The 20,872-nt window shown below is 41.8% G+C and overlaps 2 protein-coding genes across 2 annotated transcripts; both read right to left on the bottom strand.

Moving 5' to 3' along the window:
* Window positions 1–2,252: 2,252 nt before the first annotated feature.
* Window positions 2,253–4,649, bottom strand: LOC117812326 (cysteine-rich and transmembrane domain-containing protein 1-like). Its single transcript, XM_034683015.1, has 5 exons — window positions 4,628–4,649; window positions 4,322–4,382; window positions 3,341–3,384; window positions 3,081–3,189; window positions 2,253–2,878 (listed from the first exon to the last, which is right to left on the bottom strand). The coding sequence occupies exons 2-5, from the start codon at window positions 4,380–4,382 to the stop codon at window positions 2,736–2,738; spliced, it is 357 nt and encodes a 118-aa protein (XP_034538906.1). The 5' UTR covers window positions 4,628–4,649; the 3' UTR covers window positions 2,253–2,735.
* A 2,564-nt stretch (window positions 4,650–7,213) lies between these two features.
* On the bottom strand, window positions 7,214–20,872 carry apbb3 (amyloid beta (A4) precursor protein-binding, family B, member 3). Its single transcript, XM_034683014.1, has 13 exons — window positions 20,761–20,872; window positions 13,324–13,487; window positions 13,035–13,093; window positions 12,852–12,900; window positions 12,246–12,395; window positions 11,977–12,104; window positions 11,652–11,657; window positions 11,302–11,416; window positions 11,075–11,156; window positions 10,910–10,993; window positions 10,703–10,818; window positions 10,444–10,623; window positions 7,214–10,181 (listed from the first exon to the last, which is right to left on the bottom strand). Exons 1-13 carry the CDS (start codon window positions 20,807–20,809, stop codon window positions 9,933–9,935), a joined length of 1,431 nt encoding a protein of 476 aa, XP_034538905.1. The 5' UTR covers window positions 20,810–20,872; the 3' UTR covers window positions 7,214–9,932.

The following is a 20,872-nucleotide window of genomic DNA, read 5'->3' as shown; positions in this document are numbered from 1 at the left end:
TCTTCATCGAGTCCTTGAAGGTTGTATCGACCCTAGAGGGTTTGAAATGAGATGGTGACTCTGAGGAAGAGGATGAAGCTGATGTGAGGAGGAGAGGACCTGATGAGGGTCTGTAGGGTCTGTCTCAAGGTGCACTCAAAGTGCTCTGTGTCACCTGGGTTCAGGTGTGTGTCCGCCCTCTCCTCGGAGGAACTTCTGGACTTCCTCTGAACATCTACTGCTCAGTTAACGACAAGTCACCCTAAGGTCTCTTAAGAGGTAAAGCCACAAATGGAGGTTGCTGTGTTGGAAGTGCTGACTCCAGCTAACTTTCTATAGCTACAACTCACCCACCTGTCAGTCAAAGAGACCTCCTACCTCCCTTTAATCTTTAATCTAATGTAACAGGTGAGTTGTTCATAAATTCAGCCCATACAGTTGTCATGAATTGAGAAATGAGCTATAGAGAGTTTTTACCACAGTGTCAACAGGCAGAGGGACATGTAACCAACTAATTTACTCAGATTAGTTTGACATGATTAAGGTCATCCCTTGTGTCTCTTTTGCTGTCTAGAATGAATAACTTTTGTTATTCTGCTTTGATCTGTTATAATCTGCTTTGATAAGTTACGTTCCATTATATTCTGCTTTGATCTGTTCTGTTTCCCTCTATTCTGCTTTAATCTGTTCACTCCGTTCTATTCTCCTTTCTGCAGATTGATTTGATATTACGTGTGTGATCAGGTTGTCCCTGTAGTTAATTACTAGTGATGTGGGGTCTCAGCCAATCAGATTCAAGTATTTAACACAGCCTGGTAATAATCCAATGTAAACAGGTGAGTTGTATATAAATTCAGTCGTACTGTTGTCATGAATAGAGAAATGAGCTATAGAGTCCCAAACTGATTTTGTACCAGGCTGTGAACATGTTTATTTCTGCTTTAACATTTTAACATGCGGCTCTATGGGGACTGACCACTCACTGCATGAGACCATAGGCTGTATAAAATATGGACGTAGTATCCGTGACGTCACCCATCTGTTCCTAAGAGCTGTTTTGAAGCAAATCGACAGCAGCAGCCATATTGGTAATGCGGAACTCAACTAGGCAGAGTGTGACGTAGTGTGAGTCTCTTAGCCAATGGCTGTGTGTTCCCGACCGGGAGTCACGTCAGTCATGTCCTTATTTGGGCAAAACTCATAATCTTAATAGCTTCTTAACCGTCACATTAGAAAAAAATTCACCCCCCGTACAGTGTGTGCCATTAGAGAGATTAGCGTTGTAGGGCCAAGCCCTTTTTTGAACCAGGCTGTAAACATGTTTATTAATGCAGCAAAGATCGTCTTTTTCCCATTCATATCTATGTGGTTTCCGGTGTTTCTGCAGCCAGCCTCAAGCGGATTTTCGATGTATTGCAGTTTATATCACTTCCGCATTGGCTTCATCGTTTGAGACCGGAGTTTGCCGCTTGCATGAGACACACTCTAGTTGACACGAGGGGAGCTGCATGTTTGGCTCAATTTTTCAAAACCGCTTTGAAAATCTCTTGACCTCCATCGCCCCCTACAGACTTGGAGGTCTTTTTTTTTTATAGTTAAGGGATATACTGTAAAATTGGGTGTATGAGACAGTAATGATAATAGTAATACCTTTTGTGTCATGTGAAAAGTTAGAGCACTTAACCTGCTAGATGGCACACATTGGTCTCTTTGCTCCCCGCACCAGTTTAGCCACACCTCTTTTTGATGCGGTTTCTCCTCAGTTGGTCATAATCAGACATTTAAAGAAAACAGTGAAAGACTATGAAGTGAATAAAGCATGTGGAGTGCTCCAGCTGAAGTCTTGGGGATGTGGTCACAGGCAGTGAGTCTGTCCGTACCTCACATCTGTCAATGCTGTGTAGCTGTCAGGGTGATGGTAACAGGTGTTCTACACAAAGCTACACGTCTGCATAAAAACTGCAGGTTGCTGAACGCAGTAGAAGTCAGGAAAAAGGTCTAAACACAGGTGCAATTATATTTCAGGTTTTATGGTACATAGATTCTCTGTTATGGTGTGTTTCTGTTTTTTGGGTTCTTTGATTTTCAGTTTTCTATTTGCAGTATTTCTCTGTTAATATTTTCCTTTGTTAGTTTCTCCTGACTGAAACCTGTCAGGCGGTAATCATCATGAACAGATTAAACAGATCTTACTGTGGAAGGTGAGGAGTGTTTTGATAGTCTTGTTTGAGTTCAGCTGTTCACAGTCCATGTGGAGGCTCATCAGACACCAACAGAATTAATTCTTGATTTATTTATGTTCATATACAGATATCTGTATGTACATTCAGCTAACATACATGATATGTTTGTCCTTTCTGAACTTAAAACACAGACACTCAGAGATGAAGGCTTGGTTCAGATCTCAGCTTTAAAAACGAGTGGCTACACTGAATCCTCCAAACATCACCCACCGAGACAGAGTCCTCTGTGGGTCTCCATAGATGATGGGTAAAAGGTTTGGACGATTACAATCATGAGGGCTAACTGACCCAGGGTCAGTCAAATCTATTTAAGTTACAGAGCTCAGTGAAAACAACCAAAACAAACACAATGAGATAGCAACTTATCTGTCAGACTCTTCTCTGTCCAATCAGAGAGCTCGATCTTTAAAGACCCTAAGAGAAATAAAAATAAGACAGAAAAATAAAAGTATTTTATCCTAAATTAAAACACATTTTTACACTTTTTAAAATCATTCCTTCAGAGGTCAGAGGTCAGTCAGTGCAGTAGTCGGAGTGGTCGTCGCTCAGCATGTCCATGAGGCAGCAGCAGCACACAGCAGCGTAACACGCCGCGAGGAATCCCTCCTCAGCGCCGCCACCGTCGTCCTGAGGCCTCTGCTGCTCGACCACCACCACTGAGGAGAGAGGGTTAATTTAACTCTGGTTTAAATATTTAAAAATATATTCAACTAGCAGGTAATATTTTGACAATAAAACAGGTGAAAAGTTGTGTAATGCTAAAAATACACCCGGAGGAACATCTCTAATGAGGTTTAAGATCAACAGGTTAGTCATATGACTGTATTCAGCATGTTTGGAACTTGACCTATAACTTACCTGTGGTGGTGGGTCTAAGCTGCTCTCCGTGGGGTCCGGTCTGGTAGCCCTGGTACCCGGGCTGGTTCATGTAGGGCCCTGAGGGTCCGGCATAGTTCTGAGGGAAGGTCTGCAGAGGGGACAGGGGTGGTTGTCATAGTAACACTGATGGTCATGTGGCACCGGTGTTGACTGAATGAACTGACACTGAGCTTCATGTGCTCAGTTTCTATTTCACTTTACTTTATAACCCTGAGGATGAAGCAGTGCATGCTGGGTACCTGGTATGAGGAGCCAGGGAACACTGAGGGCTGAGGGCCGATAACTGCAGAGAGACAAGGAGAGGTCATGTGACAGTTTCCATGGAAACCTGCAGCGTTTACATAAAACTGAAGAGGTTTTTTTTTTTTTGGCCTTTTTGCCTTTATTTTATAGGACAGGAAATGTGGGGAGTAGAGAGCGGGGGAGGACATGCAGGAAATGGTCGACCGGCCGGTAATCGAACCGGCGACTCCAGCGACAAGGACTGTGGCCTCTGTACGTGGGGTGCTTAGACCGCTAGGCCACCAGCACCCCCAACCTGATGAGTCTTTAAATACATCTGACTGAATAAAAGTACAGTGTCACATTCAGTTATTATTATTACTATTATTCTTATTTTCTCATCAACATTATTATCATTATCATCATCAGCATCATTATTATAATAATCATAGTTTTGATGATGATGATAATGATTACTACTATCATAATAATAATAATAATAATAATAATAATAATAATAATAATAATAATAATAATAATAATAATAACAACAACAACAACAACAATAATAATAATAATAACAATAATAATAATAAAAATAACAACAATTATTATTATTATTATTATTATCATCATCATTATTATTATTATTATTATTAGTAGTAGTAGTAGTAGTAGTAGTAGAAGTAGTGGTATTAGTATTATTATTAGTAGCAGTCTTGTAATTATTGTTTTTGCTATTATTATTATTATTATTATTATTATTATTATTATTATTATTATAATGATAATAACGTTAAAATTAACATCCATGTTATCAAAATTAATATTTATGTTATTATTATTATTATTATTATTATTATTATTATTATTGTTGTTGTTGTTGTTGTTGTTGTTGTTGTTGTTGTTTTTGGTGTTGTTATTGATTTTGAAAACACTCAAATATACACAAATATGAAACTAAAAAAAAACTCTTCATGCCCCTCATGCAAACTCACCTGGGGGGTACCCGGGGTTATTGATGGGATGAGGGCCGTATGGAGGGGGGTAATCATTCATCTGTAAGGAGTGAAGAATATAACAAATGTTTTCATTTTAAAGCTGCATTTCTAAAGCAGACATCACGTCTGACATCTTCTTACAGCTGTTATTAACCAGTTATTACAGATTTATACACTGTTTAGACTAATTATAGATCATACACTTGTGGGGTTAAAATGGAATCAATGTCAACAATCAACTTTTTACGACACACTGCAAAAAATCATACAAATATGAATGAATTAAGAAAAATAACTCTTTACATGAATAAATATGACATAAATCCCCTCAGATATCATAAGAAATACATGTCTATCTATTTATCTGTCTTCTATGTTTATGTCTGTATATTAAATTATATTATATCAGATTTAGCAATTAGATCCAAAAAGTATTCGTAAACTTTTTATCAGGTATTACTAATTACAGCTACTCGAATATGACTGATATGATTGCTGCTATGTCTACAACCATGTGCTCTCTGATAATAAATAATTTCAGTTGGTTGTATTCACTGTCTGCTTCCTAGGATCAGTCTAATTCCTGCAGATTCCTCATTTACAACACACACACACACACACACACACACACACACACACACACACACACACACACACACACACACACACAAATTTAATTTTGTTTGTTTTGAGAAAAAAAATGTCGAGTTAACATTTTTCCAGTTATACGAGTAACCGTCAGCTGGTCATGTGCTCATCTCTACACATATTCAATGTGTGTCTGAGACTGAACCGACAGATGACGTCACAATTACATCATCAACAGGTGATCAAACAGCATCATGTATTCATATTAATCAGGTATTAATGTATGTTGTATTCAAAAATAAATACACAGCAGCTCACGGAAACTATATTTAAAAAGCTGAAATATTTTAGAGACGATTTGAAGGAGTGACAGCTGGGACACGAACACACAGTATGGTTATTTAAAATTATTTAATGTACACCAAAAGTTAATATTCATTCACCTCATAATCTGTAGGATTAATGGAAAGATAACTCCAAACAAATCTTAACAATAAAATATTTAAAAACAGTTAGCGTGAGCGCAAGCCACCTCACTTTTCAGTAAAATGTTAAATTAAACTTTTTAAAGTGACAGTTATTCCACCTTGATTCAACTTTAATCTGAAAGTGTAGCCTCATTAAACATGTTTACTATTAAATCAGACCCCCGTTATTATTACTATCATATAGTCAACGAACAGCTGTTATAGACTGCATCATGAGTCATATTTGATTCATACTAAACTCCATTCGGAAATCTCGTCCTTTAGACAGTCCGACTAAACTCTGAGAGTTCTCATCGTAAGGAATATCATTAAAGTTATTTCATGAAACCAAAGGTCCCCCTCTGTGTTTCGGCCTGCGGTACACACTGTTTATCGATGATATGGTATTATTGAACAGTTTTACAAGTTTTTCATGATTGAGTTTAAAGCCCTCTCAGAGAGTCAGAGAACAGGAACATCAGTTTCACAGATCTAGAAACGGTTGAATATGTTTGAGGCTTCCGATACTTCCGTTGAAATATGTTGAAGCCGAATGAACCTTGAGACTGACAGAGACTCAGAAACTTTCAGAGCAGGCTGAGGGAGAGGAGGGACACCACTGAAAACAACATTATGATTAAAATGCAGGTTTTTAAGCAGGAGTCTGGTCTGAGAGCAGAATCTGAACTCACCGTTAAAACGTTCCTCGCTCGGATCTCTCTCTCTCTCTTTCCGGGGGCTCGAGTGGTTACCTGACTGATGGATGGATCGATGGAGCGCGCGAGGAACAGCTGGTAGCTTTGGGAGGACAGGGTGAGATCAGAGAGACACTCCCCCTGTCTTCACCTTTCTCCTCCCCTCCCTCTCGCCCCTCTTCTCTCCTCTCTCCCTCTTTTTCTCTCATATGTGTATTTGGGAGAAACCATCCATCAATCATTATCAGTTTCAGTAAGACCAATCATAATTAAATGTAATTAATCCGTTCATTAATTGAAAGCCCCGCCCCTCACAGTAACCATAGTAACATGACTCTGAGAGTCCTGACCCTCCACCTGAAGCCTGCAGGTGTTTTTCTGTCAAACAGCCTCCAGAGTTTGGATTTAAACCAGTTTAAACTGAAGTAAACACAAACAAACAAACCTGCTACACAGCAGACACTTTATTTACCCATCTGTCTCATAATCTGATGCAGAGCACATCTATTTTATGTTCATATTAGGATGAACACACAGGCACTGTGATATGTGTTTATTGTTAATTCTTCTTTCTGTACGTAGAATCAATACATCTTATTTATATACATCTTTGTATTCACGCCCTTTTCTTCTGGTTGCACTTTGTTGGAGCAGCTGTAACATGTCAGCCCTGACTGTGCTCACCTGCCCACTCTGCAGCACCCGACATCAGTAACAGAGACAGGAGGCTCCACAGGGGGCGACAGAGAGCTGAAATTGAGCAGGACTTCACTGATCAGCTGTTGAATCTGCTGAATTCAGCTGAGGTCATCAGTAAGAGACCATGATACACTAACTCAGTCCCCTCTGACAGAACTCACTAGTTATCATAACTTATAAAAATGTTCAATAACTTGATGAGTTCAGTGATGGTTGGTAAGATGAAATGTTTAGTCGTGCAGTTCCATGATTATCAGACCTGTATTCACCTTTATAATATGGAGGATTGTTTCTGTTAGCATGTTAGCATCTATCAATTTACTGCCTTTGCTTTCTAAACTAAATTTAAAGTCAATTTCATCAGGAGAAGCTAACCAAACCTGAAGCTAATGGCTAATATAGCATCAGCGTTTTTTAATCATTTAAAGTGACACACACACTCAGAGTATTTATTTGAGTTTATTTGACATTTTTGGTTCTTCTCTACATGACATCATTGGTTTGTTTTGTGCTGCAGATGTTCACTAAGGAAACAGCTGTGACGACCATTACATCACTTCCTGTTGCAGACGTCTCACTGATGTCTCCTACGGACATTAAACACACTAAAGCTTCTATCTACAGGTGCTTCAGCCAATCAGGATGCAGCTGTACCGTCCCTTTAAATCAGACATGTCATAGTGAGTGAAATATTTCAGATCAAACATTCAGAAACATAATGCGCTCGGTCCGATCATCTCCAGGGTTTCTTCAGTGACCCTCCATGCTGTCGTTCATGCCTGACATGCAAACTGTTTTAATCTTTTACTAAAATAAACATTCACTTTGTCTGTGACGTGTTTACTGACCGACTCAGGATGCGTTAAAGAGAGAGATCAGAAACCGCCTGCTCCTTCAAGGCTGATGGGCATCCATCTGAATTGGACGTGGATGCAAACCTGCAGTCCCTCTAAGGTCCAACAGGGGGCAGAGGTCAGTCTGATTTGATATAAGTCTATAGATCAGTTTCTAGCAAGTGGTCCGGTTCAGTTCGGTTCAGCACAGTCCGCTATGATTAACATTTCTATTGTCAAAAGTTTGGAAAGGTCCCAAAATAACCAATCTATACTTTCCTACTGTTCTGCACCTAGCTAGACACACTGTGAACAGCTGATTGAGAGAGGGGAGGAAAGATTGTCCTGGATTATCTCTCCTGACCTGATGTTTTTTGATCAGTAAATAATGTACCTTAATGGATCATGACTCTGTTTTATTCATATCAGGGAATGCTTTCAGGTGTTATCAGCAGTCAGGGTCAGTCCTATCAGGAAACGGTCTTGGTGAATTTACACAGACACCAGCTGAGCAGAGAGAGGGGCCCAGAGATGGATGCAAAGGGAGAGGGAGATCGCACAAGAAATACTTCCTGTAACTTGCTTTTTTTTAATAATAACAAAGCTTACCTGCAGCCGTCATATTTCATTTGAAAGCATTCTAGTCATGCTATATTTTCATGCTTGTGTCATACCCACAGCTGACACAGAGCCAACACAGCCCTCAGATTATCTTTTTTTTTTGGTGTGTGAGAAGCGCTGCTCACACTGACAGTGTGAACGGTCTGTTCTGTTAAAATACATGCATGACAATCAAGCCCTCTCAGAGCCATCACGCAGCCAACATGCTTCCTGTGAGGAGCACTTGGTACATTTGGCTGTGAAAACACGAGTAAGAACCAAACTGTGCCACACTGTCCTGAACCAAACCGGAGCACATGGTGGAAACAGAAAACTGTTGTCCTCATCAGCTGATTTATTTCCTCACTTATCACTAATGAGTTTATGATCTTTATTCATCTCAATCCCTAGTTTAATTCTGTTTTAACACAGCATGATGTTCATTTAGAACATCATCTATACTTCGTCCACCTCTTCCATAGAGACGTTCATGTAGGAGGGGTCTTCATTTTGAGACAAGTCTTAAAGACAAAGTAAAAAACGGACAGATGAGGAACAGAGACACTAATAAATGTTAAGGTCTGATATTTTCTCAGGATATTAAGATTTGAGTCAGAAGTCTGAGAAAATAAATGTCAGACCTGAAAAACAACAACAATATCACTGGCCCTGATCCTCTTCTGTAAAAACGTTATTTTGCTTCTCAAAAATGAGTATGAGTCACATTGGTCTGTCTCTTTAAGACACAGTCCGGCAGACGCCACATGAGGAAAAAGCTGTTACCATGGTAACATCTAATTGAGGGACAGGTAGGTCAGTAATCATCACATCAGGTGTTTTTTTATCAACCCCCTGGTGGTCAGAATCTGTCAGTGCAGCTTTAATAAATCTCTAAATATGAAGCATGAAGCGAATACATAACAGGATAATATCTGACTCTGATCCAGCCAGGGAAGATGCTGCTCCTCGCTACGATAGCTCCAACATTAGGCTAATGTTAGCTTAACATTAGCTTACGTTAGCTCAATATTAGCTCTGATATTACGTTAACATTAGATACATTACATAGCTCAATGTTAGCTCAATGATAGCTCTGCCATTAAGTTAACATTAGCTGCATAAGGTAGCTTTTTGTTAGCTCAAAGTTGGCTCAATGTTTCAGACAGTTCAAAGGGAAAGTTTGAGGTCGGCTTAGACTCCAGTCATCACAGTCACATGACCGTTACAGTGATCAGCTGATTGATGTGGAGTCGGAGATGTTTAAACACTCTGTTCTTCTTCTCTGATGGAACTTTGACCCGGCTGTCCTGAGTAGAGCACGATAATAACCTGCCGGTCAGTTAACGTTAAGTTTGGGTGAACGATCAGCTGATCCATTGGTCATGTGATCAGGATCCTGTTGGATCACGTGTGACTTCTTAGCAGGTCCAGTCTTGGTTAGTAGTTCCTGGTTTTGTTTCTTTAAAAGCTGTTGGGTCCTGTTATGTTGCTCAACCAGCAGTCACTTAGCTAGCACTGTGACGCTAAGCTAACCCCAGGTGTTCCAGACAGGAAGTAGGCGGCTGTGGTCTCGGGGCGTCGCTGGTGATGTGAAGGAGGCACAATCAGGACCACCAGAGCCGTGTGGTTGTTCTGAGACGATGTCCTGGTCTTTATTGACGTGTAAGAGTCCGAAAGGATGGGCAGTCCCTGCTGACACGTGTCCCTGGTGGCCCTGCCCCCGTCATTAGGAGGTGGCGGTCTGTTTGTTGCGGAAAGTTTCGAAGAACGCCATCATCCCCTTCCTCACATTGCTGCCATTGCCTTTGGTGAACCTCGGCGCCATCAGGCCACTGTTGCCAGGGTAATGGGTTGTAAGAGGAGTGAAGGCGGCGCTGTCCATGGAGTTGGCCCGTTTGACCTTCGATGGGGTCACACGCCATGACTTGCTTCTAGGGGGAGGAGTCTGAGCCACTAGACACTTCTGATACTGAACCTGAAAGACAGAAACAGGAGGAACGGTCAATTGTGTGTTCACCACCAGGAGGCAGCACGACATGAGCACACGTGATCAGCAGTTAAATAAATCTATGAAGTAAACCTGATGGATGAAGGAGAGGGTCGATGATGTGTCTTTACTTTATGATAATCTGTGGATCATGCTCTCTGTGTCATGACCTCTTGTATCGTACACCTGGAATTGCAGCTGAGCAGGTGGTCTTGATGGTCCCTGCTCCAGCTCTGGTTCTGCAACTCACCATGCAGGCTGCCTGGACCGCTTCAGACAGCATCCCTGCATCCGGCTCACACCAGAACACGTGACACTCGAACTGCTGTGTGCCGCCGTCCACAATCACGGCGAAGGTGTGGCAGTCATGGCCGACGCCCAGGAAGGTGAGGAAACGTACCTGACACTCCCAGAAAGGCTCCTCCCCGTCCTGTCAGGGGCCAATCAGAAGAGACAGAGTGAGGCTGTTGACCTTTTAGATGAAGAGGTTAATTGTAAAGATGGTGTACCTCCCCCTTCCACAGAGACAGGATGTTGTCGGTGACATGGATGACGGTTGGCTCCCACTCATCTCTGTCTGTGGAGTTCATGATGCTCTCTATGGCTCTATTTAACACCTCCATACCTGCTTAACACACACACCGACACACACACACACAGTGTTAACCAGCTGAGTGACGGTGCTCTCAGGTGTAACATGTCTGGCTCTGTCCTACCCATGGCTCGGGACACCGGCAGGTTTCCAATGTACTGGACCTCAAACTTCTGGACCTGCTGCCGGACCGCCTCCAGGAACTCCACTAAAACACAGAGATGGGAGGAGTCATCAGGGGACCAATCAGAGAGCAGCAGGTGAGGACAAAGCAGGATAGGTGAGTCACCTTGTCTGGGCAGATCTGCAGGTGAGATGCTCTCCATGGTAAGAGAGCGAGACGGCCTCACTGTCTTCTCTGACATCATGATCTGCAGACAGGAAGAACTCCTAAGTCTGTGTTTCCTCATATTTATTTATTTATTTATTTTCATCAGGTAAACATGGTCCTGAGCATAAGCATGCTAACATGCTACATGCAGTAAGGTGTGTTTAAAGGAGCGCTGACTCTCTCACCTTAGAGCACATCTCGTGCAGCGCCTTGGCTATCGCTTTCGCTGGAGCGTTACAACGAAACACATGACACTTCAGCACACAGCTGTCCTTGTCACCTGCAACAAAGGCAAAGTCCCTGAACACACACACACACACACACACACACACACACACACACACACACACACACACATACACACACACACACACACACACACACACACAATGGGTCGGTAATGTTGCTGATTGATTGATGGGTGATCATGTGATCAGCAGGTGAGATGAATCGTGACCCTGACATAAACAGGATGTGAGGATGAGTGTGAGCGTGCATGGCTCTGGAGGTGAGAGGTAAAGGTGAAGAGGTTTACCTGTCCCTGCCCAGGTGAGGGGGGGTGGGGAGGGGGGGGCGTGTTAAAGAAACAAAGAGAGTGAGAGTGTTAGTGAAAAGCAGACAGGTAAGCAAACTGAAAAGTGAGCTTGATTTGAACTTCTGAGCATGCTCAAACATTGCAAACTGAGAGAGATGATGCAGGTTAGCCTAGCTTGGCACAAAGACTGGCGGCGAGGGGAACTGTTAGCCTAGCTCCTTTAGAATTATTGACAATAGTGTTTTCCTCTATCGATCAGTTTTGATAAAACAATTTTCCTCTGATTGGTCACCGATCGGACCCAGCTGCTCTCTGAGTGGCTCACCTGCCATTGTTGCAGCCCACCCCCCACACACGGATATTGATGATTGGCTGACAGTGCAGGAGGGTGTGGTCTAAGGGGTCCAATAAGGTCAGAGTATCTTTCTTCAGAACCAGCATCATCTCCCGACCCTGCAGACAGACAGACAGACAGGCAGACAGACAGACAGACAGACAGACAGACAGACAGACAGACAGACAGACAGACAGACAGACATGTCAGTATTTGAGCCATGAACCGTGAGACAGATACAGCTGCAGCAGGTGTCTCACCTCCCCTGAAGCACCTGGCCTGTCTCTCTGCTCGGGGCTGCTGCACTGAGACAGCTGCTGGATGACGTTGCTGACAGCAAGACTGCTTCGACCAGGAGACAGGTCCTCTTCCTCCACCTCCAACCAGCCCAGAGAGCGCACGGCAAAACACTGAGAGAGAGAGAGGCGACAGACAGACAGACAGACAGACAGACAGACAGACAGACAGACAGACAGACAGACAGACAGACAGACAGACAGTTGTATGGAGACGTGTGATGGATTAAGCGGTCAGTGAGTTGTTGGAATAAAAACAGAGAAACCAGGACAGATAGAGAGAGAGAAAGAGATTAAATCAGATTACAGCTGTATCAAACTGTGACAGAGACAGATTAGAGAAAGGACCACATGAATACTCAGGACAAGCAAGTAGACAGTCCACTACTTATGTCTTCTCAAACTTCGTCTAATATCAATAAAGTTTTGTCTGAGATCAAAAACTGAGTTATATATATGTTGTTATAACACTTTCATTAAAGGTATTCCTATCACATTATTGTTGTTTTTCCTCATTGTTTTAGCTTGTTGTTGTTGTTTTTTTCGTTGTTATTGTTGTTGTTGTGTTACCTTGGCATCTGGATCGTGGTTGGTGAGGTAATCTTCGTGCCAAGAAGGCCTGGGGTAAAAACAGAATAATTTATATCAACTGTACAGATGGTGTGTGTGTGTGTTTCTCTCTGTTTGTGTGTGTGTGTGTGTGTGTGTGTGTGTGTGTGTGTGTGTGTGTGTGTGTGTGTGTGTGTGTGTTACCTATCCTCAGGTGGTCCATCTGTCTCTGTGTTGGAGCTCTGCGGTCCAGTCTCCTCCTGCTGTGATAGAACACCACAGAGGAAGAAACACAGATTAGTTTAGAGAGATTCTGATCTGACTCTGCAGATCAGAACCGACTGGTTTGATTCGAGCTGGTTTGATTTGGACTGACCAGGTAGACTCAGTGGATGACTGGACACCGGGTTAATGAGGACTGCTACGAGTTAATCTGGACTGAGGGTTGACTGGGTTTACCTGGTCTGACTGTGATGAAAGAACAGGGTCTCACCTGTGTGTGGAGCAGCTGAGGTGTGTTGCTGAGGCGGGGGTGTTGCCACTGGGTGGCACCGGTGGGAACGTGCCAGTAGTATGTTCCTGTAGAGTCTTTGATAGTCCTCCAACCAGACGGGAGGTCTGGATCCAGCAGCAGGTTCTGATCAGTCCAGATGTTGTCTGCACAGACACAGAGAGAGAAAACTCAGACGCCCTGTGTCGCCCCCTACAGGCTGTGTTGCAGAAATGACACAGTTTGATCTAAGCTGCTTAGTCCGAGTCTAAATGTCTCCCCAGATCAACCAGAGGACGCCAAGCTGATTCTGTAACCAGAGGAGCTGAAACAGAGTAGTGTTAGCATGTCCCTGCAGGTCAGTGTGTCAGCACAACGCTGTAACCCAATATCAAACAAATATTTATTTTCTCTGAGCCTCTCTGTTAAAGCCGGGCTGATAAATCTGTGACACACTCAGACTGACATCATCTGTACTTCTTTAACAGGAGCTCAAACTCTGTCTGATCCTGCTGTCAGCGCTCACATCACAGCTGACCCTTCAAATGTCCACAGGTCAAACTCTTCAGCTGTTTGAGGAGCCTCCATTGAGATGGGACTTTCACCTGCTCTCATAAGCAAACATTCACTTTGCTGAACATCTCACATTGTAAGATGCGTTCATGCATGCAGAGTAAAGCTCTGACTTCAGTGTAAAGCTCCCTGCATAAACATCCTGACCTGTTCAGACTTCACTTAAATCTGATCAGCTTTTCACTCAAACACTTCTTCATTCAGAAGTGCTCCGGCTTTATGAATCCCTGGTCACACACTCAGAGGTGAGTGGCATGTGGGTGCTGTGATTATATCTGTAACAAGCTTCTGTCCAATTAGGTGACAGCCTGAAGCTCAGAGATCCAATTGGTTAGGATACGTCCGTCAGTCTACTCAATTTAGCAGAGCTGAGATCCTGCTCTGATAGTAAGACCTCACACACTGTCAGAAAGTCAATAAAATCCCAGCCTCTCTCGGAGCCCGGACTCTGTAATCTGGATTAACTCATGGAGAGTCATACCAATCCATGAAAGGCTTTATCTCAGAGAGTAAAAACACACACAACATCTTTCAACAGCTTTCTGAAAGAGAAGCCAGAACACTGAGAGCTCCCCCTGCTGACTGTCTTCATATACTTCATAAGCCCCGCCTCCTCCATGTTAACAGATGAGACATGGGCCAAACCATAAAATCCAAACACAGGTAAAAAAAAAAAAAAGTTTGTCAAACATGGTTTCTGACATTATAGTTTGTTCTTATCATGCTGATTTATGTCACAGTGTTCATATTTCTGACTAGTTTAATTGGAGTTCAAAATTTGGTGCTAAGTATTTAGCTATTTGTTTAAAGGGACAGTGCATATTAATGAACGTTTCAGCATTGCATCAATGTAAACATGCCAGAGTTCGATATGAGGCTAATTATCATCTGTCAAATAACAAGGGCTATACTAGAATTCTGTCCTTGATCCCATAATTCTGTCTTTGATCTCAGAATTCTGTCCTCGATCTCAGAATTCTGTCTTTGATCTCAGAATTCTGTCCTTGATCTCAGAATTCTGTCCTTGATCTCAGAATTCTGTCCTTGATCTCAGAATTCTGTCCTTGATCTCAGAATTCTGTCTTTGATCTCAGAATTCTGTCTTTGATCTCAGAATTCTAACTTTGATCATAGAATTCTGTCCTTGATCTCAGAATTCTAACTTTGATGTCAGAACTGTAACTTTGATCTCAATGGCCAATTTATGAGAAAAAAGGTAGGTCTTAAAAATAGTCAGTGGCTCAAAACTTCTTCCATATTAAGGCTGTGAGTTTCTGCTTCAAACACACACAAGAATCTATTCTGCTAAGGACTGAACCCACCTGAGGACTGGACCCACCTGAGGACACTACATGTAGAGCAGAGCTTATTAACTGTAGTCTCATTTAATCTAGAGAGTCTACATCAATCCTCCATGAGCAAACACAGACTATGAAAAAGTTAATGTTTGTTGGTTAAAGTTTTTATTTGTCAGATTGAAGTCACGCCTCAGAGAGGAGGGAGAAGTTTCAGGGAAGCAAACATGGACGACTTGTATTGCCTTAGTGTTGCAGCATGCTGTCAGTGTTGATGATCTGATCTCTACCGTGGCCCTGAAGTGTAAATCACAACTGCATATCAGAAAACACAACGGCAAATCAGAAAACACAACAGCAAATCAAAAAACACAACGGCAAATCAAAAAACACAACGGCAAATCAAAAAACACAACGGCATATCAGAAAACACAACGGCACATCAGAAAACGCAACGGGAAATAAAAAAACACTACGGGAAATAAAAAAACACAACGGCAAATCAAAAAACACAACGGCAAAACAGAAAACACAACGGCATTAACCAAACTGGAAGAAGAAGGTACCCTCCGGGGACATGACTCATCGCTGATTGGACTGAGTGTACCTACTTCTTCTGGTGCCGTTGATTTGCCGTTGTGTTTTTTGATTTGCCGTAGTGTTTTTTGATTTGCCGTAGGGTTTTTTGATTTGCCGTTGTGTTTTCTGATTTGCCGTTGCGTTTTTTGATTTGCCGTTGTGTTTTTTGATTTGCCGTTGCGTTTTTTGATTTGCCGTTGTGTTTTCTGATTTGCCGTTGCGTTTTGCACTTCAGGGTCACCGTAGATCTCTCAGCGCTAACCATCAGAGCTGTTTCTAATCAGAGGTCAGATTGCGAACAGGAAGAGATGAAAGAGGAGAAGAAACCAAAGAGCATCTGAATAATTAATAAGGCGTCAGAGATACCAAAAGCTGAATCACTGATCAACAGACCATGTGATTGGAAGAGGGAGGGGGCAGGGGTCCGATCAATACAGCAGACCAGCAGAATACACCACTGTGATAACACACACACACACACACACACACACACACACACACACACACACACACACACACACACACACACACGTGAACCTCAGGAGACTCAAGTTCATATCCAAAGAGGCCACAATGGCTTGTTTACCTCAGAGGGTGTACTTCATCATGGTCAGCATCCCCTACCTCTGAACTCAACAGTTAAACATGTCTGTAGATCGGACTGACTGAAATATGTCGGATGGTTAGATCTGCCTTTCTGAATCTGGCCAACACCAAGTGTGGAGTTACTTGTGTCATGTTGATGTTAGCACTTATTTCGAAACGAATCATGAAGTTTGTGTCAGCCACATCATGAGATCTATGTTCACACCTTTACTGACATTAAGAGTTGATTCAAACTGAAGTTCAGAAACAAGCTGTCGTTCTTCTCTCACCTGTACTTCACAGTTTTACTGTTCCTACTGGGCAACACTTGAAACTCTGAGTTAAGCTGCATGCTCTCATAAACTCTGTAATGCTACTGAATGTTTCTCACACATTGTTTTCATCAGCAATGCTTTCCAGTCTCAAAGGTTTTTTTGTTCATTCTGATGTTTGAATGTTTCAGAAAGTGAAACTGAGGTCACAGGGTCCTACCTCACTCTTCCTTTACTCAGAGTCTTAAGCTTTAGTAAAGTAATGTTGTATTTTACATTACTGCTGTCCTCTCTAGCTGGGACCTAATTGTATCTCTTATGATGTACAAACATGTCCTAGAAAGACAGTAAACCTCCTCAGATCTTAGAATCCATGAAAAACCTTTGAACGCTCTGATGTTTTTAAAGTCACTGACTGATAAAAAAGACAGTGTGATATATTTGGACCTGACGTCATAGAACATAAACACAGACAAAGAGGAAACACGGAGCGTCAGACAGAGCCTCAAGGTACATTTATAGGACAGTGATAGCATAGGAAATGATACCACACAGGACACAGTGTGATACGTTACAATATATCACAAGATACAACACTACATTTCTATCAATGCTAGTTACTCACTTTTGCTTTGAAGTCAGCTCATGAATTTCCTTCTCTTTTCTGAAATCTGATCCCTAAGACAGTAAAATGTGTTTGTGTAGTTCTGTTTGTCTCAGTGGTTTAGTCATACCTGTATATCATGCGTCTCCACGGTTGATCGTGGAGCAAACAGAGCAGATTTCACTCAGATCAGGCAGTTCATTTAGAGGTGGTAATGATGGCTATAATTCTCCACCTGAGCACCCATGGCCATTTCTTCAGCCCGTGTTAGAGAGTGATACGTATCGTTTAAAATGTTCTTCCTGTTTCCTACTCTGCTGAAACATAAAAAAAATAATTGTCAAACCTGAGAGTTATGTTGATCTATGAAACATTTGTTTAATTCCAGAGGAACATTTAAAACTAAGTTGTCTGTGCTATGAGTAACTTAGTTTCTGTTTTTATTACATGCTATAGTTTTTAGAGATTTTAAGTAATTTTTTCTAAATAAACATAATGTAAGCGAATGTACTCCTATGTATTCTTGACTGCACTTACTATGTATTGAGAAAATACAATGTTTTGAGATTTTGTTAAGAAGTACTTTGAATACTTCAGTATTTTTAAGAGCAAGTACTTCAGTACTTTAACTCAAGTAATTATTTGACAGAGCAGCTTTCACTTGTATTGGAGTAATATTTGACCTCAAGTATCTATACTTTGACTTAAGTAATGAAGCTGTGTACTTTGTCCACCACTGATGACACAATATATGACATGACATGACATTACACAACAAGACACTGTATGATACAATGAGACACAACCATAGATTGTATAAAATATGGACGTAGTATCCGTGACGTCACTCATCTGTTCCTGAGAGCTGTTTGGAAGCCAATCGACGGCCGCAGCCATATTGGAAATGCGGAACTCAAACAGGCAAAGTGTGACGTAAAGGGGAGGAGTTTGAGCCTCCTAGCCAACAGCTATGTGTTCCCGACCGGGAGTCAAGTCAGTCATGTCCTTATTTGGGCAAAAACTCGTAATCTTAATATCTTCTGAACCGCCGCGTTAGAAAAAAATTCACCCCCCGTACAGTGTGTGCCGATAGAGAGATTAGCGTTGTAGGGCCAAACCGTTTTTTGAACCAGGCTGTAAACATGTTTATTAATGCTGCAAAGATCGTCTTTTTCTCATTCATGTCTATGTTGTTTCTGGTGTTTCTGCAGCCAGCCTCAAGCTGATTCTCGATGTATTGCAGTTTGTAACACTTCCACATGGGCTTCATCGTTTGAGACCGGAGGTTGACACTTGGACACAACATAACACAATAATGTATGATACAATACAACACGCGCAACACTGTATGATAGGATAAGACACAATACGACACTGTATGATGAAAATAGACAGCACCACATCATGACACGACATGACATGATACGATATAACATGACAGTTTGATACAATATGATATGACACAACATGACACTGTATGATACAATATAATATGACACAGCACAGCACAACACAACTCAACACAACACCATACGATACTGCGCACATTGTACGATATGATACAACATGACAAGACACGACACGAAAGAAAACTGTATGATACGATAAGATACATTACAATATGATACGACATGACATGATGGGATAGGAAACGGTAGGAAAAAATAGGAAACGATAGATATAAATAAAGCCTAACAAACAGAAACAGAAACATTATTCACCATATGTTAGCAGGTATTTAAAACTGAGCACAGTTATTAAAGTACTGAAATGAACACACACACACACAACCAACATGTTCTTGCCGCAGGACAGCTGAGCCCTGGATCACAGCCTGACAGACTCAGTTTCTCTATAAATAAGAATGTGTGTGAGGTCAGTGTAACATCTCTCACACAGACAGCTGCTGACTCATCTTTGGATATACTCTGTATGAACACTGTGTGTGTGTGTGTGTGTGTGTGTGTGTGTGTGTGTGTGTGTGTGTGTGTGTGTGTGTGTGTGTGTGTGTGTGTGTGTGTGTGTCATTATGACCTCACATACACACACACACACTGTCCTCATCTGTATCACACACTGCATCACTGTGTGTGTATGTGTGTTTCTGTACCGGTCTGACCTTGTTTCAGATTGAGGTCATGTGGCTGATGGAGGATATCCAGGGAGCAATCAGAATGTCAGCAAGCTGTGACTTACTGCTCATCAAGCTCTGCCCCTCTTAGTTACTGTTGCTAACTTGCGTCTTTCCTGCTATCATCAGACGAGAGAGACAGCTGCAAAGACATCCTATCATCACATTTATTAAACATTAATGAGCCGATAATTATTAATGTTCGACTAAAGCAGCAAAGTCTAGAACAGCTGAAGGTTTGAGCTCAAACTTACTGAACTGTCTGAAAATTGGAAATTATTATCATCATATTATTATGTTATTATTATTATGTTACTATTATTATTATTATTATTATTGGTAGTAGTAGTAGTAGTAGTAGTAGTATTTTATGTATTATTATTATTATTAATTTATTATTATTAATAAGTTATTATTGTTGTTGTTATTGTTAATTTTTTTGATAATACAGCAACTTTTTGTTCATTAGGACTGAAATCTAAGTCCAACAGGGAGCCGCTTTGATTCAAATAGAAATGACAGTCTAAAGTCCTTTTCACACACACACTCCTGAAAATGCCAGAGGTTGTTATTCACACTTGTCCTCCACGGCGAGGACTCTTTCCCGTAAGATGGGGAATGACATAAAAAGGACGCTGCAGCAGTAAGCAATGTTTAAAGATATCAAAGATGTTGGTGAACAGAGTCTGACTCTGAGAGTGTTTGTGCTTCTATCAATGCTGTGTGTGATTGGACGTATTCACAGCATCAGTGAATGAGAGGAGAACATGATGGGAGCAGTGAAGAGGAAAAAGCAGATTCATTACTGCAAATTTACCGCCGTGTCCTCACATCAGCTCACCCTCTCTGAAAGTTCATGAGTGGGGAGACATTTGGGTGAAGTCAGGGACTCCATATGTGTTCACACATGCAGCTCACTCTGAAAACTTCTGGAAATATTGTTCATGTGTGAAAACATGTACAGCTAGTTAAAAATAAACATTGCACTAATTTTCAGCTGCATGTACGGCACTGTAGATAAATACACACCTACTACCTGCCCTGACACTCGCTGCTCATGGGAGGGGTCCAAATAAAGATCACAGACAGGTGTGAAGTGACAGGTGAGGGTGACATTATGGAGACCAGGTCACAATGAGTGAATCCAGCCAAGCTCAGAACACAACGACCCCGCTCAGACCAGAAGATCCAGCTCAGACCACAAGATCCAGCTCAGACCACAATGACCCATTTTTACAGTTGTGTCTGCAGATGTTCAATAAAACAGACAAGACATGAAAACAACACAGACAGAAGACGGTCCCCTTAAGCCGCAAGATTAGAGTCCTCTGTTCAACTGTTAGTGAGTGTGTGTGTGTGTGTGTGTGTGTGTGTGTGTGTGTGTGTGTGTGTGTGTCTTACCGTCATAGTTAACTATGATGATGGCCAACATGTAATCCTTGCCCATCATGGCTCCACCCTCCTACGTGTGAAGTCCAATCAGCTGATCGACCTCCAACACACACACTAACAT

This window comes from Notolabrus celidotus, chromosome 5 (genome assembly GCF_009762535.1).
Source record: "Notolabrus celidotus isolate fNotCel1 chromosome 5, fNotCel1.pri, whole genome shotgun sequence".
NCBI classification, from domain to species: domain Eukaryota; kingdom Metazoa; phylum Chordata; class Actinopteri; order Labriformes; family Labridae; genus Notolabrus; species Notolabrus celidotus.
This window is presented reverse-complemented; position numbering and strand designations above follow the sequence as displayed.